At 35.2% G+C, this 17,276-nt stretch overlaps 5 protein-coding genes across 5 annotated transcripts; 3 read left to right on the top strand and 2 right to left on the bottom strand.

The window, feature by feature from the left end:
• Nucleotides 1-2,659: 2,659 nt before the first annotated feature.
• On the bottom strand, nt 2,660-3,226 carry LOC129741252 (uncharacterized). The gene is made up of 2 exons (XM_055732964.1): nt 3,177-3,226; nt 2,660-3,118 (listed from the first exon to the last, which is right to left on the bottom strand). The coding sequence occupies exons 1-2, from the start codon at nt 3,180-3,182 to the stop codon at nt 2,660-2,662; spliced, it is 465 nt and encodes a 154-aa protein (XP_055588939.1). The 5' UTR covers nt 3,183-3,226.
• Nucleotides 3,227-3,534: 308 nt separating this feature from the next.
• LOC129741251 (uncharacterized) lies at nt 3,535-4,112 on the top strand. The gene is made up of 2 exons (XM_055732963.1): nt 3,535-3,587; nt 3,654-4,112. Exons 1-2 carry the CDS (start codon nt 3,582-3,584, stop codon nt 4,110-4,112), a joined length of 465 nt encoding a protein of 154 aa, XP_055588938.1. The 5' UTR covers nt 3,535-3,581.
• A 5,564-nt stretch (nt 4,113-9,676) lies between these two features.
• LOC129741249 (uncharacterized) lies at nt 9,677-10,258 on the bottom strand. The gene is made up of 2 exons (XM_055732962.1): nt 10,211-10,258; nt 9,677-10,144 (listed from the first exon to the last, which is right to left on the bottom strand). Exons 1-2 carry the CDS (start codon nt 10,214-10,216, stop codon nt 9,677-9,679), a joined length of 474 nt encoding a protein of 157 aa, XP_055588937.1. The 5' UTR covers nt 10,217-10,258.
• Nucleotides 10,259-10,597: 339 nt separating this feature from the next.
• On the top strand, nt 10,598-11,144 carry LOC129741248 (uncharacterized). Its single transcript, XM_055732961.1, has 2 exons — nt 10,598-10,626; nt 10,686-11,144. Exons 1-2 carry the CDS (start codon nt 10,621-10,623, stop codon nt 11,142-11,144), a joined length of 465 nt encoding a protein of 154 aa, XP_055588936.1. The 5' UTR covers nt 10,598-10,620.
• A 5,582-nt stretch (nt 11,145-16,726) lies between these two features.
• LOC129744363 (uncharacterized) lies at nt 16,727-17,201 on the top strand. The gene is made up of 2 exons (XM_055736849.1): nt 16,727-16,763; nt 16,821-17,201. The coding sequence occupies exons 1-2, from the start codon at nt 16,758-16,760 to the stop codon at nt 17,163-17,165; spliced, it is 351 nt and encodes a 116-aa protein (XP_055592824.1). The 5' UTR covers nt 16,727-16,757; the 3' UTR covers nt 17,166-17,201.
• Nucleotides 17,202-17,276: the final 75 nt, after the last annotated feature.

Below are 17,276 nucleotides of genomic sequence, written 5' to 3'. Positions count from 1 at the left end.
CTTTGATTTGCTGTCCAGTACACGTGAACTCTGAATGGTCGTTTCTAATGCCTGGCCCATGGAGATGGTGAAAAAAAAAAACCCCGCCTAAGGAAACGAAAATCTGTTAGCAAAATGTGTGCCATGACTTTTGGTTTGTGTGAATAAAACCGAAAGTTGTATGGGAGGGTCCCTTTTCTTAGGTGGGAGGGGCTCATAACTATTACTAAAACCATACCCTGGTTCAACTACATCTCTGTACCAAATTTCAGGCTGATCGGTTCAGCGGTGTGGATTTGTATAAGGTGCATACAAACAAACAAACATATATAGTCCAACTCATCTTTATATATTAGATATTGGTGTCGTATAATCATCCCTTTTTATCAACCATTTTTCATCCCCGGGCTTTTTTGCTGAACTTATTGTTGATAGCTGTTTTTATTGAAAAGCAATTCAGAAAGTAAACAAATCAATATATTTTTCGGAATTCTACATTTATAAATGTTTTGGAAATTTTTAACGAGCTTGAAAATTTGTTAAATACAGATAAATCTTCCTTCTCCAAATTAAACCTTTTCGATGCGATATCTCAGGAATAGGTAAAGCTAGATAAAGGGTGTCCCACATAAAATTGTATCACTTTCCAAACGCTGTAGACATTTATCCGTGTTTGATTGAAAATTATCTTAAAGATAGCTGCTAGAGTATATTTTGTAACAGACTTTAAATTTTTTCTGTAATTTCAGAAAATTTACTCAACTGTTTCAACGGGACTTTGGAAAACAACTTGGAGTCGTGCTGCGACTTTCTGTTTTTTTTTTTTTTAAATTAAACGTTATAACGTGTTTCTGAGAATCAACAGAAGAAGATTAAGGGACCGAATGGTTTGTTTTATAGTAGTTTTCTATAGTAAGAGTGAGTACAGTTTCAGGTAGAATTCGTATAATTGGGAAGCTATGGAGCAAATCTATTTAAAATTCTACCAACAACTTTTTTCTAGTTTTATTTTCATTTTTGCTAATTGATTATATATTAATAATAAAACTATAAATCATGACCGTTGGAAGCGTGGGTAGGTTTGGGGGTTAAACATTCCCCCTTTTCATGAGGTTCAAAAGAGCCAAGCAAAATGTTCTTCTTTAAACTCATAATTTCAAATTCTTAATACAATTTTGATGAAAGACTAAAATGATTCAAAAGTTATAATCTAGGCTCAAAATCAAAGCAGAAACTCGAAAACTTATTCCAGGTCCACAATACTACTACAGTATTTCAAAAAATTTTCAGTTTTTGATAGAAATCGAGTCCTGAATATCTAATTTCAATAACATAAGACTAAACTTGTCAGTTTTGCCCGGATGCATCCGATCAGGTTCACATTATTGGCAAAATAAAACGAAAATTAGAATTGATTCATCAGAAATATAATTACGTATTTGCGTCCAAACTTGATGAGCATATTTCATCAAAATTAACTTGAATGATTTTTTTGAAACTCAATGTAGGATTTAAAATTTACTTGTATGTTTATATTAAAATAAAAACTGGTTTTTAAGTGCTTTGATCATGGTTTTTATTAAATACCTAATTTTATTATATGGGCTTGTGATATAGCTCAGTTGAGTTTGAGTCCAAGAATAAACATCGAACACAGTTGTACCGGATAAGTTTTTCAATGACTGTCTGCCAACTGCAACATTGATAAAGTCGCGAATGCCACAACGATGGTTGAACGACTGTAATCGAAACAAAAAAAATGATATTGGCGAATATTGGGGGAAATAATCCGGAATTGAACGGCCTGGATGTAAGCGGAAGAATATCTGGTAAGCTTAGGTTAGAATAATTCTGGCTTATGTGGATCCAAATTCGCTTATTTATAAACATTAAAATTTGATGTCTGTGTTACTGAAATCCAGTTAGGATCATCACTGGGGAAAAATCCTGATTCGAATCTTGGAATTACAATTGAAACAAACAACTACAATTGCGTTCAAAAAAGAATAAAATCGCCTGAAGCTGCGCACTCTCTTTCAACATTGCGAACTGCCAATTTAAAAATTTTTCATTAAATTTTAACATAATTTTGTTCAACTATCCAACTAACGTTTCACAAAATTTGAGGTCTTTACAATAACTGAAAACATAGATATTGTTATGCCCGTTAAAAAGGGAAATTTGCTGTTTTCTTGACAATTTTGAATGAAAAATCTTGAAACTTCATCAAAATCGATTAACGCGATAAAAATGGTGCCGTTTTCAAAAAGAAGTTCATTATCGTTCAACAGCCAATTTCATTCTTTTTTGGACGGATGTTTGTATGGAGAAAATAGTTATCACCCTATTTGGTGACCCAGAAAGCATTAGAAAATCATATGGGAGCAAAAAGTCAATTTTTGCAGCGGTCTTATGCAGACCCTAACCGAGAAGGAAGGTTAATTTGTAATTAGCAAACTATCAACAATACGTTCAGCAGAAAAGTCCGGAAAAGAAAAAAGATTGAACATTCGTTGTGCGAGAAACCAATATTTGAACAAAAAAAAAAATAGTAAAATTGAAAACCAAACTCGTGAAATAACTGTTTGGAATAATACCTGTGAAATGAATACAGCACATATAAAACTAATATCACGAAATTTATTTTAATTTGGCATTAGTTTCTTTCAAGTGAATAAACTTAAGCAACAATCAGCTTCTGGTTGACGGCTTGCCCAACAAGTGGAGCAACATGAACTGATCCTGGATTGGCAGCAACATACTTGGCAGCAACGACTGGAGCACCATGAGCAACATAATTGTTGTATCCATGGCCATAACCATATCCGGCCCATGGAAGTCCCCATGGATTGACCTTTGCAACGTTGGCCTGAACGACAGTTGGCTTCGCTCCATACCATCCGTTTCCGTTGACCCAGGCATTGTCATAGACGGAGTTCACTGCTGGCCAGGATCCATGAACTGAGGAATAAGGATACGAAACCAGACCCTTGATGTTCCAGTTGTTCCATTCATTCCATCCATTGTTCCATCCGTTGTTCCAGGAGTTCCATCCCAAGGAGTTGATTGGCCACGAGTTCTCGACATATCCGGCTTGAGCAGCAACTGCCAAGCTGGCTACGAGGAATGCGATGAATACCTGTTTGGTAAACATAATTGAGGTAACCAACTCTAGTAAAATGTTTTGAAATGCTTACCTTCATTTTTGTGGGTGATAGAGCTAAGGAACAACTGTTTGCCACAAAGCTCTGCTGACGGATTATGGTGAGTTCTTTAACAATCTGCCTTTTTATATCCTGAGGCTTCGTTTTGGAAAGTGAACCGAATATGAAATGTGTTTCCAATCACTTTTGTTTTTTTTTTAAACATGATTGTCATTCAAGTCAAAGGACACAAGTAAGGTTGGTTCAATAATGTGAAACATCAATGGTTCAGTGAATTGAGAAGCAAAAGGAAGCGATTGAAGCACCTTCCATATTTATTTTTCCTCAAAAACGATCAGCAAGGATATAAAAAGTCAAGCAACGAGGAGCAAACAACACACTCAGTCAGCAGTACTTCAAAACAAACAGTTGCTCCCGAGCTCAACCAACCATAACACAATGAAGGTAAATTTGGTCAACTTCTTCATATACCTACAAGCTAATTAACTTATTTCACTATTTTGTTAACAGGTATTCGTCGCATTCCTGGTTGCCAGCTTGGCCGTTGCAGCTCAAGCCGGATATGTCGAGAACTCGTGGCCAATCAACTCCTTGGGATGGAACTCCTGGAACAACGGATGGAACAATGGATGGAATGAATGGAACAACTGGAACACCAAGGGTCTGGTTTCGTATCCTTATTCCTCAGTTCATGGATCCTGGCCAGCAGTGAACTCCGTCTATGACAATGCCTGGGTCAACGGAAACGGATGGTATGGAGCGAAGCCAACTGTCGTTCAGGCCAACGTTGCAAAGGTCAATCCATGGGGACTTCCATGGGCCGGATATGGTTATGGCCATGGATACAACAATTATGTTGCTCATGGTGCTCCAGTCGTTGCTGCCAAGTATATTGCTGCCAATCCAGGATCAGTTCATGTTGCTCCACTTGTTGGACATGCCGTGAATCAGAAGCTGATCGTTGCCTAAATTAGAAATGTTTAATAAATAATGTGATACAATCAAGTTATTTGATTTTTCTCAATTTTGATGACAGTTATTGCAAACAATATCAAGATTTAAACTAGATTTTGATTTCATAAGATAGAGGTGTAGAAAACCATTCGCCATCGCCTCTTGTTCAAAACACTATGTTCAACACGCATTACAATAAGCAAAAAGTGATAATTAATCATTGTCAATTTGAATTATGACAATATGATACCTAGGAATTTGTATGTATGTATGTATGTATGGTTCCCCCATCGGTAGCAAGGTCCTGCCTATGGCTGTGTGGCTTGGCCTTCGAATTTCTTCTAGGGCTTCCACGGTCCGATGGTTCGTCGAAAGAAGGCATCCAACCCTCAGAAACCTACAATGGCCGGCTACCCGTGCCGCTTGCAATGATTTCTTTAGGTTATCCCCAGATGCATTCCCTCTAATAATATATGTATCTTGAAAATAAGGAAAATGAATATTATTATAGGAAACGAACAGTGATATAGTAATAATGGTATATAATTATGAAATAGCAGTAATATGTTGAAATTAATGAGACATATAACGTTTATAGTATTTAGCAATAATAACAGTTTTCAAAAGGATACAAATCGCACATGCTCACAAATGGTGAAAAATAAAAATAAAATAAAATATATGATTAAATACATTTTGAGTTTTAAAAGGATACATTTATGAAAGGATACCCATATCCATTCAATGGTTCATCTGTTACTACAGACTGTGGTAAGCTGAAACTTCCTTTCTCTCCTTCTCTCCCGTATGGTAAACGATAATACACTCGTTGTTTTGAGCTATGTGTCGAACTTCCAAAAACCCCCAGCACTTTTCTTTCTAATCTAATTCAACTTTCCCCTTTCCTGGCCTAATTAAAACACTCCGCGCACTCCTTTTCCTGCTACCAACTGCAATCCGCTTCTTCCCCCCTAACCCTTCCACTTAACTACTGTTTTTTTATGTCCTTCCCAAGATGGCATATCCACGGCCTGAAAATTAGCACTTCGAACATATTTAGAGCCCCCAGATCCAACTAGCTGCAGCACTACACTATTCAATATGATACCTAGGAATTTGTGTACATAAAATATTACAGGGAAAAAAACCTACATTCCATGGTTTGTTCAAAGTTCAAACAAAATATAGTTATCCAAAATTACCTAAATATACCATTTCAAATTCTTTTTGCAGAATTCATAAACACAATAGGAGAGAATGGTGATGTTTGATCCCCTTTTCTAATTTTCATCATACCGAAGTTCTAGGCAAAAATCTGGTAAAATCCAAAGATAAAAGGTCCGTTAACTTTTTTTTGCCATATTAGTTCACATTCCACAGTTAGTAGGTATCAGACAAAGTGATTTCTAAAAGTTAGTCCACAATCCTACACGGAGAAAAAGTATAGTTTCATGAACAATATTTCGCCTATATTCAATCACCATCTATATTTATTAAGGCATCGCAAATATATTTAAAACTATAAATTTTCATACATGTTCATAAATTTTTTCATTAAAAACAAAGATTGTTGAAAGTTACCCCATTTTCTAAAGAGGGTGAAAATCGCATGTTTCAAGAAAATTAAAAATAACTAAAGAATTCAATTTTTTTTTCTAACTACGCCAATTTGATGTCCCATCATCCTTAAAACTTTTGATGCATAAGAGGTAGGATTAATTTTGAACATAAGTTTTTTAGGAGCAATTGAAGTTGAAAATTGTTGCATGTTGCTCCAGTTGACAGTAGATAATGAAATACCTACTAGTATTTGGGTCTTTCAAATACTGTGGCTGAATTCAAAGGAATCATCTTAGCTTGTCAGTTTTGCACAGATGCACCCAATTTAGTTCACATCATTTGCAAAATCAAACGAAAATTAGAATTAATTAATCAGAAATAATATAACGTATTTTGCGTCAAAATATTATAAGCAAATTTCATCAAAATTAACTTGAACGATATATCTATATATATAAAAATGAATGTTTGTCTGTCTGTCTGTTCCCTATAGACTCGGAAACTACTGAACCGATCATCGTCAAAACTGGCATCTGAGGGTTTTTGAGGCCGGGGATGGTTTCTGTAATAGTCAAAACTCCATCCGACTTAAGGAAGGAGAGGCTTCCATACAAAATTTGTAGTTTTTCGAAACAAATTAAAGTCATGACATCCATTTTCTTGAGATTTTTTTTTTCCTTTGGGCGGTTTGTTTTTCGTCTCTATGGTCGAGGCGTCGCGGCCAACGTCGCAAAAGGATAGTAACCCAGGCATAGCATACTGATCAGTAGGAATATTTTGGCGCGTATTTCTCAACCAAGCATATTTTCTTTGAGGGGTTTGTTTTTCGTCTCCATGGGCGAGCAAACGTCGTCGCAAGAGGATGGTAACCAAAGCACACTGTTCATTGAATGCTGGAAAATTTAACAATAAGGCGCCTGTTTCTCAAACACGTGGGGCGATATGCAACCTAGATGTGTTTTTTTCTTGCTTATTTGATTTGTACACAGCACGTGGTAATAAATGACGCCTAGATGTGACACGGATTGGTATTTTATTAATCGAATCAAAACCAATTGAAAGATTTGCTAAAATACTTCCATATTTAGTTCGTGTTAATGTAGGTAGCATTCGACTTTTCATTCAAGGAACATTAGAACATGTTCAAACGTTCAACTTTTTCTGTTAAAAAAAAAAAATTAAAAATTAGGTTTTCTTCTAGAAATTGTTACTTCGGCCCAAATACACAACTGAAACGAATTTAGAAATAAAAATGGGAGCTTTTTATTTTAAATAATTCTGAAAAAACCATTGTACTTTTTGCTTACATACCAATTCAAGTACGTACTTAACATGAAAAGTGTTTTTGTGTTACATGGCTGCATAAAAGAGACTTTTAATCCGCTTCGTTTTTGAAAAGCGAGACTTTAGAACCGATATTCAACTGGACGCAAAATGTTTAAAAGAAATTTTTAGTTTACCCTTAAAGTGTTAAAAACAATATTCCTCTCTGTCAACTTACACGGTGGGGCAAGGGCAAACGTCGAACTTTTAAGAAATTCATCTTCAAAATGATTCAATATGTTGGAAAGATCAGAAGGGGTATTCCGAATGTTGAAACTGCAGCGGATATTGAAAATTCTTAAATGTCTTTGTAAATGAAGGTCATTCCCTTTGAACAGCATTCGTTAAAAGTGGAGTAACAAACATAAATTTTATATTGCAGGAATACTGCAGAGGTATCAGTGAAACTTGATAAAACAAAAAACAGGAATTCGTATTAAATCCATTTTAAAGCCATTACTCTGACGCATCTGTAAATAAGCTTTGCATTGACACTTGCCCCAATATGCGGGACAAATGTAAACTTAGAAATTTGTTTTTAACTAAATTTTTAAAAATTTGACTTTCAAAAAAAAATATAAAAAAAAACGCTGAGAACTTATTTAGTGATGCAACTGATATTTTTTTAATATTTGTATGTTTACCGTAGTAAATTTATTTTAAAAAAAAAGAAATTTGCACTGTATTTAATACATAACTAATTTAATATATTTTTCATTACCATGATAAGTGCTGTTTGGGTATCGAGCCGGTTAAATTTGCCTACCTTCTTCAAGCAGTGGGGGACAAAATTGAAAAAGATGGGAGAGCTCCCATGTAAATTTAAGATAAAGAGCTTTTCAAAGAAGGGACGATATTTAAAAAGGTTTTTTTGGGTACAGAGTACAAATTTCAGATCTTGAAAAACCAGTTTAGAGATCAGTAAATAATATATACCATCTTTAAATTGCTATTCAGAACTGCAGCTGCAGCTCTCATTTCGAAGTTGTTGGTTCTGAAGTATGATGAGGTTTGATTTAAAACAATGCTCTCTAAAATCTAAATTTTAATAAATTTTTACAAATTACATTTATTTCCGGAAGGTGTAGCAAAGCACAACGGGTCAGCTAGTAGAAGCATAAAATAGGATTTAAAATTGACTGGTTTTTTAGCTTTGTTCCGTGATTTTTATTTAATAATTTTAATAAAGGGCTTGTAACATAACGGGTGGCTCCTAAAATTTTGGAATTTCACTTTCAAGCTGTTAAAAAAAAGTCAAGTGTACTTGAAGAAGATTTGGTTTGGTGAAATTAAAGGTACACTGTTCATAGTTGAAAACAAAGTGAACAGTTGAAAACGATCCATAATCGGCTGTTCAGCGAAGCTTCCGTTTGAAGTCAGAACAGGAACGATGTACGGCCTTTATGTTAACTTTGTGAATACATATCTTGATTCTACCAATCGATTGTTTGCAGTTCTTGGCTCTCTAATTATTTTTGTACATCAATGAGCTCAAAGTTCCGAAAAAATATTTGATTGGGCGACACTGAGGCAGATTTGTTGTGGTTGTGGTCGAAAGGGGGATGTCCTACCAATGTATTGGAAAGAACAATTGAACTTTTTGTGCGGAATCCCGTTTGTGGATCTTTGTCTTTAAAGGCACAAGAAAGAGAGCAAAGTCCTTTTGCGTCCACAACTTTCGCTGGTCTGCCACTACCTTGCTTGCGAGTAGTTGTTGGGGATTTTTGGATATTACCATAGCCGCCACATTTTTACTTTTAAAATGTTGTATTATATACTGTTTGACGAGATTTTAGTGCTTTCTGTTTCGACGGCATTTTGAGCAAAACTGAGCTAACATAGGACCCTATTACATAAGACGAGTCACGAGTCATTTTACTCGAGTGAGCCATTTTGGTATTACAGTAGTCGAGTCGAGTCGAATTTCAGTCGAGTAGCTCGACTGAGTTGAGTGCTTGACGGTTCGTGACTTAGCTGTTTCACTCGACCACTTAATACGATATTTTGCTCGACTCGACAGTGACTGGAGTCGAGTCGAGTAACTCGACTCGTCTTATGCTAGGGGAGGAAGACTGAAATTCGCTGTATCGTTTTCTGTATCGTTTTTTTACTATTCGGCAAAAGCCAGCAATTGTTGAAAAGATTTGTAATCGTTAAAATTTTAACTTTAGATGATCAGTTTCATGTAGCGAGTGATGCAACTCAGTTGTTTAGGTACTAAATTCAAGTCTTTTAAGTTAATTGCTACAGATTCAAAAGTAAACATCGAATTTGAATACACCAGCTAGATTATCCAATACCAGTCTGTCAACTCTGTCGTAAATACAAACTTTGAACTAAATAAAAATGATGTTCGGTCCAAGGGATCTACTCAGAATCTAAATCTGTTATTTCAGCTATTTCTAGAATTTTATCACTATTTGAGAACATAAAAACGTATTTATGTTGTTTGACTAAAATAAATTGGTGCTGTTATATTTAATGAAAACTTAGAGGTAATGATGTTTCTAAAAACCGTTCGATTTTGGCACATGAGCTGAAATCGGATGTTGCCAAAATCGAATATTGCCAAAAACGAACGGAGTCTGTATTTGAAATAACTGTAAGGAAGAGCACACGAGAAAAAAAAGCACATTTAAAACTAATATCACGAAATTTCTTTTAATTTGGCATTAGTTTCATTTAATTGAATTAACTTAAGCAACAATCAGCTTCTGGTTAACGGCATGTTCAACAAGTGGAGCAACATGAACTGATCCTGGATTGGCAGCAACATACTTGGCAGCAACGACTGGAGCACCATGAGCAACATAGTTGTTGTATCCTTGTCCATAACCATATCCGGCCCATGGAAGGCCCCATGGGTTGACCTTGGCAACGTTGGCCTGAACGACAGTTGGCTTTGCTCCATACCATCCGTTTCCGTTAACCCAAGCGTTGTCATAGACGGAGTTCACTGCTGGCCAAGATCCATGAACTGAGGAATAAGGATACGAAACCAGACCCTTGTTGTTCCAGTTGTTCCATTCATTCCATCCATTGTTCCATCCGTTGTTCCAGGAGTTCCATCCCAGGGAGTTAACTGGCCACGAGTTCTCGACATAACCGGCTTGAGCGGCAACGGCCAATGTAGCTACCAGGAATGCGACGAATGCGACGAATGCCTGTTAAAAAAATAGTGAAATAAACTAAACTGCTTGCAGGTATATGAAGAAGTAGATCAAATTTACCTTCATTGTGTTATTATGGTTGGTTGAGCTCGGGAGCAACTGTTTGCTTTGAAGTACTGCTGACTGAGTATGTTGTTTGCTCCTCGTTGCTTGACTATTTATATCCTTGCTGATCGTTTTTGAGGAAAAATAAATATGAAAGTTGCTTCTATCGCTTCCTTTCGCTATTCAATTCACTGAACCATAGATTTTTGACACTAATGAACAAACCTTACTTGTATCCTTTGACCTGACTGACTAATCTTGGTTTAAAAAAAAAACAAAAGTGATTGGAAAAACATTTCATATTCGATTGACTTTTCAAAATCAATTCTCAGGATATAAAAAGGCAGATAATTAAAGAACTCATCATACTCACTCAGCAGTACTTTGAGGCAAACAGTTGTTCTTTTGCTCCATCACCCAAAACAATGAAAGTAAGAAATTCAAGACATTTTACTAGTGTTGGATATCTCAATTTTGATTTTTCAAACAGGCATTCATCGCATTCCTGGTAGCCAGCTTGGCCGTTGCTGCTCAAGCCGGATATGTCGAAAACTCGTGGCCAGTCCAATCCCTGGGATGGAACTCCTGGAACAACGGATGGAACAATGGATGGAATGAATGGAATAACTGGAACACCAAGGGTCTGGTTTCGTATCCTTACTCTTCCGTTCATGGATCCTGGCCAGCAGTGAACTCCGTCTATGACAACGCTTGGGTCAACGGAAACGGATGGTATGGAGTAAAGCCAACCGTTGTTCAGGCCAATGTTGCCAAGGTCAATCCGTGGGGACTTCCATGGGCCGGATATGGTTATGGACATGGATACAACAACTATGTTGCTCATGGTGCTCCAGTCGTTGCTGCCAAGTATGTTGCTGCCAATCCAGGATCGGTTCATGTTGCTCCACTTGTTGGACATGCCGTTAACCAGAAGCTGATCGTTGCCTAAATTAGAAATGTCCAATAAAGAATCCCATACAATCAAGTTAATCGATTTTACATTTTTGATGACAATTATTGCAAACATTATCAAGATTTAAACGGAATCTGGAGCTCATGATTTAAAAAAAAAAGTGTTGAAAACCATGCGCCATCGCCTCTTGTACAAAGCACTAGTTGTTGCAAACAATATCTAGATTTGCGTAAATTTTCTATTCGTCTATAAAATTTCATAATCTTGAAATGTTCTGTATGTACAGTAGTGGAAATAAAAAAGTAAACAGAAGGGAACAGCGCAGTAAATGAAGCTTTCAAACAATTTTAGCTTATATTGGTATGATTTTTATATGGATTTAAAAAAAAAGAATAAAAATCATGAGTTTGCGTTGATTATGGAAATAGTTTTATTATTGGTTTCATTCAAATCTTTGGTTATTTCAATTATTTGAAATTCAAATTGGGAATTATAGCAGAGAATAAGGATACTTGATCCCTGGGGATACTTGATTCCTTAGCTATATCTTGAAACTGGAAGTTTTGCAAAGATTAAATGTTCTAAAAAAATGTGCAAAATGCAGTAAAACAACAATGCTATAAGCTCAAAAATTTTTAACAAATTTAGTTTTTGAGCTATTGCATTATGTTTGAAAAATATCATAAAATGTAACTAGAAGATCTTTTTTCATCCATTTCTAATGTTTTTAACATGAAAAAATGCAAACAAAAATTTTCATTAATAGATGTCGATCGTTAGAGTATAATATGAACTTTCTAATGTCATATATATATATTCGAAGCAATAGTAAACTCTCAACTATTGTCCAGACAAAGTTTTCTTAAATGCTCATTGTGAATTGGATCGTGATCATTGCGGAGTACGGAATTACTAATTTTCATATAAAAACTTATATTTTTCCGATATTAGCTTCGTATAAAGGACTCATAAAGTTGACTTTTTCTGAAAATTAAAATATATCGCCTTAAAGTTTGCAATGACATAAGGGTTGAAAACACAATTTTAGAATACTCTTTTCTGGCACTTATCAATTGTGAAATGATAATTTTATGGATAAAAACAGTCAATCATCTTCTTTTTTTTTCCAAGAGCTAGGGCCCCCTGAGTAAAATATCAAGTCTACTTTAATGAGGAACTAAGTCTCCCTTAACTTTAAAACTATCACCCTTTTTATGTCCCACCAGAATGCTTCTAATTCATCAACGGGATTAAATATATTTCTAATTTTTGGAGCACAGAAATTTGAAATTACACGCTGTCAGAAAATGCAAAAGACGACAAGTTGCTATTTTTTCCAAAAAAGATACGAAGGAAACGAGAAAAAAGGATCAAGTATCCTCATTCTCCCCTAAAGAAAAAAAACCTACACCACCTTGAATTTTGCTATGACAAACTCTCTCAATCGTTTCTTATTTTTTAATCTTTACCTAATTTTTGGCCATGATAATTAACTGACAACCTTTGCAAACTGTTCATGTAGTTCCGGAGATGTTCAGAGGGATGGTGTCACCAGGGAGATTCAAACGCAGTAAAATATATATTTTTTTACTTGCAAAGTCAGTTTCGTCTACCTTAATGTCCCAAAACGACCAAAAATTGTGAAAAACATTAATAACACACGATAAGACAATCGATTGTAGCATTTAATATAAATAACAGCTTCTAAAACGGCGAGGCGCTTGGAGCACTAACTCAAATGTTTTAATTTTATGTATCTGTTTGCAATGAATAAATAATTAAATAAAATCGGAGCTTTGCGATTTTCCTGCCATGGACATTGCTTTGGATCGTGCCAATCGAAACAACTGGTTATTCTTAACTGTATGCTTTGGATCAATATTTTGATAGTTGGGTTTGTTGCCCTTCAGCACCAATTTTGACATTGATTCTTCCAACATTTGGCATTAATTGTGCATTCAAAAATATTAGTATAGGGGTTCCACAGGGCAATAACATAAGTCCTTTAAAAAAAGACACACACCGTCTTAGACGATTTAGGCTTACAGACTGAATAAATGACATGGACAACTTAATATTAACATTTAATACCCAGTACCGAGATGGGAATCGAACCCATGCCATCAGTGGAGCAGCGATTACCGTCTTACCACGCTAACCACTCGACCACCGAGACGTACAATTTACTTTTTCTTATTTACATTAACGACACTTGTAATCTTCTCCTTCTTGGTACATCGCGGCTTTTTGCTAACAATACTGCTTTATTTTACACAGAAAAGTCTCCAAATGCAATAAATGATATCTTGGAACATGATTTGAAATTGCTATCTAAATTTTTCAAAAGCAATCTACTCTCTTTAAACTACGGAAAAACTAAATATATATTATTTCATTCGTCCATGAATGTAATATCACAACACAGGGATTCATATGATGAGCCAACGGAAAAAAATAACTGTGTACTGACGACAACCAGCTTTTAATATTTTATACAAGAAAATTCAATGAATAAAAAAAAATATCATTGAAACAAAAATCACTATCTTCCTGCTTAATTCCAAACGCCGGAAACTGATTTTATAATTTTCATGTGTCGCATATAAACCTGAAATATTTCCTGAACCTATGTGTGACACATAAATTTAGATAGTATTCTTTTTTGGAGTTGTCGTAGACAGCATTTAGAAAAACTAGTTTCTCCTCTCTTTGGTGCACTATGGAGATTGAAAAATTTTGTATAACAACAAGTTCTGTTAAAATTCTTTTATGCATTCATACACTCTCTATTTCGCTATCTTATAACAGTCAGGGGACGATCATCTCAATCACATTTACATAAATTTCAAACTCTGCTAAATAGATGCTAAAAAATATTCATAATCTTCCTTTGCTGAATCCAACTAGACTTATTTATTCATCCAGATTTCATTTAACTTATCTTTATCAGATATTTGTGATTTCCATACTGTATAGTATGTTTTTGATAACCTGCATTCATCAACTGCCATTCAAAACCTTCGTTTCACAGCAGAAATAAGAATACATAACACTAGATAAATAAAGCGTCTTCAGCGTTTATTGGACCGACAAAATTTAATTCCTTACCTAATGAATTAAAAGAAATCAATTTTCGATCCATTTACATCGTCAAATTGCTTCAAATAAATAAAAATGAAATAAGTCAATTAAACACGTCGAACCAAGTTAGCCATAAGTATTCTTGTAACTTTGAAGCGTTATTTGTTGTTAGATTTTGGTCATAACATATTCTATTAATATTAGTATTAGATACTTTTTGTATCAATTATAATTTTTTTCTTGAACATGAATCTATTAAAAGGAAATCTTTTTCCATTGAGATTCATAGTACATCGTACATAGTACATTCCATTGAGATACATAGTCAAATCGATTGGATTTGAAACAGAAAAATTATTAAGTTTCAAAGGCCGCAAATTTTGTCCAACACGCAATGAGTACCTACTTTTTACGCATTGCGTTTTATACGACAATTTTCCACCAAAATACAATCTTTGAACCGCGATAACTTTTCTGTTTCAAATCCAATCGAGTTACAGTCTTCGGGTGAAATATTTGTCTCAACTTAAACTTTAAGAAAATCAACCATAAAAAAACAAACAGCTAGTGATGAAAAAAGTTATTGATGAAAAACCACTATTTTTCGTTCCTTCCGGGCAAAATACCTCAAAATTTTATTCACGTTTGAGACTTAAGTAACCCCTCCCTATGGTCAGATCTTCCAGAAACTTGGCATGTGACTTTCTGGTAAGCTAATAAATAATTTTGACTTGGAGCGAGTGAGATTTATCATGTTTCATTCTTCCTATACTATGATGAGTGTACTGTGGTTCGTTAAATTATTAAAAACTCCAAAAATTTCAGTTATGGTAAAGTAGCCAAAACTTCATCAATTTTCAACCGATTTTGATAAATAACCACTTGAAATCTTTGTTTTAAATTGACATTTAAGCGCAAATGAAAATCAGATTTTTTCAGTGCTACCATCGAGTCTAAAACTTTCGTTGAAACAAAATTTTCTCTAAAAAAATGCGTTTTTTATGATTTTTATTCTCATAAAGTCACTAATATCAACAAAAATATTGGTCAAACGCAAAAACAGTGTTCAGATGATCGATAGAAAACTTATTCATCTTCAATATGCAAAAGAGGGATTTCAAATTACTGTTATGCCGTCCGAGATATTTTAATCTAAGTACAAGAACTATTTTAATTTTTTCGAAATTTCATATTTGGAGGAGAACTCAAAAACGGTTCTACTGAGATTTTTTTGAATTTCATTCTCGGATTCAGCGCCCGATTTCACATTGGGAATGACCTTCAGTTTACTGAGTTTCAAAAATGCTGTAAACTAGCGTAATAATAATTAAGGACATTTTACCAAATTTTGGCATTTGTTGTCAAATTTTGAGATTCATAGTGTTGATTTGTTTAATTTATCGCCGCATCTTCCGCATTAAATTACAAACTTTGAGTTCTCATCATGAGTAATGTTTTGCTTGCGTCGCGTATTAGCTACTGAGAATAGTAGCGCCTATTACTAGGGGGCTCAATAGAGCCTTTTTGTATGGGGAAGAGTGGTGGGTCGCTACAAAAAAAAATATAAAAACTGTCTAAAATAGATCTGAGAATATAGTAAATTTTTTGCTATAAGAAACGGTTATAGAATCGTTTCTTCTGGAAGGTTATGTTAAAATTATCTGATGCAGACTGCATTTGAATCCACAATCTTGAAGCTAAAGCATTACAAATAATGCTAAATGATTATGTTATATACCCATTGAGTTTAGGGACAGATCGTCAACCTTGCCCAATTTCAATCTTTCGTTTGTCATCATTGGGCTTGTTATTTAGCTCAGTTGGCAAGTCTGTTGCTTCCTAAGCCGAAGTCCGCGAGTTCGAGCCTAAGAGTAAATATCGAACACAGTTGTACCGGATAAGTTTTTCAATATTTGTCCACCAACTGGAACGTTGGTAAAGTCGGGAATGCCATAAAGGTGGTAAAACAACTATAACCGAAACAAACAAAAATTTTGTCATCATTGACCAATCTTCCGTTGTCGATAATATTCCTCTGATAGAAAAAAAAAAATTGGAATGCTACACGCATTGCGAAAAAATTACATTGCATATCGCATTTTTTTTAATGTTCACTTGAGACGATCTGGATTCACAAAATTTTCCCAAAAACAAATTAATCATTTCGTGATCTCAAAAATCTTCCCGTGCGACTAAATGTCTAACAAAAAATGATAGGTCTGATTAATAATTTTTCAAAAGGTATAAACATACATTCTTGTACTAATTTGCTGAAGTTGACCTTCAAAACAAGTTGCGTAAATATTGGGAATTGTGTTTCTGTTCATTTTATAATAGGGCTATGTATGAGGTGCCTATATACTGTTACGCATGGCTAATTCCAATAAAAACCATCCCTAAGAACTTTATCGATTCTATAGTAGAAGAACTTTCAAATTCGAAAATAGTTCAACCGGGAAGTCCTATTCCTATAACCGAGAGGCTTCTATAAAAGAAGCTCCCCAATCGACTTCAAATATCAATCAACTTCCAGATTTCTCTAGGAAAGCATCCTGAATTTTTCGCAAAATGAAGGTAATTTGTTGGCTTTATTAAGCTTCTAATTAGATTGTAATAAATTCCTTTCGCTAGATCTTCATCGCATTCCTGTTCTTGGTTTTGGCCGTTGCTGCTGAACCATCATATCTTCCAACGGCGACGGTTGTTGCCCACCAGGTTCCAGTGAGCACCTCCGTTTGGCCCCCGTATGGCGTGTATGGAAAGGCTGCCGTCCTGAACAAGTACGCATACCCAGCAGCAGCAGCAGGAGTCTACGGAAGCTGGGGCTGGCCAGCCACGTACGGCAACCGCCTTGCCTATTCGGCTCCAATTTTGGCCACCGGAACAACAGCCAAGATCGTCGATAACGGCCTCTGGAACTACGCAGGCTACGGCCATGGCTATGGATTGGGACTCAACAACAACTACTGGCTTTAAATTCATCATGACAAAATAAAACTTAATTGCAACGAATTGACGGGGTAGTGATTGATTTTCATTCCAATTCCGAAACACATAAACCTACTCGAATTGTGTCTCATGAACGTA

Source organism: Uranotaenia lowii, chromosome 2 (assembly GCF_029784155.1).
Source record: "Uranotaenia lowii strain MFRU-FL chromosome 2, ASM2978415v1, whole genome shotgun sequence".
Classification (NCBI taxonomy): domain Eukaryota; kingdom Metazoa; phylum Arthropoda; class Insecta; order Diptera; family Culicidae; genus Uranotaenia; species Uranotaenia lowii.
The sequence above is the reverse complement of the archived record's forward strand: the minus strand, read 5'-3'. Positions and strand labels throughout refer to the sequence as shown.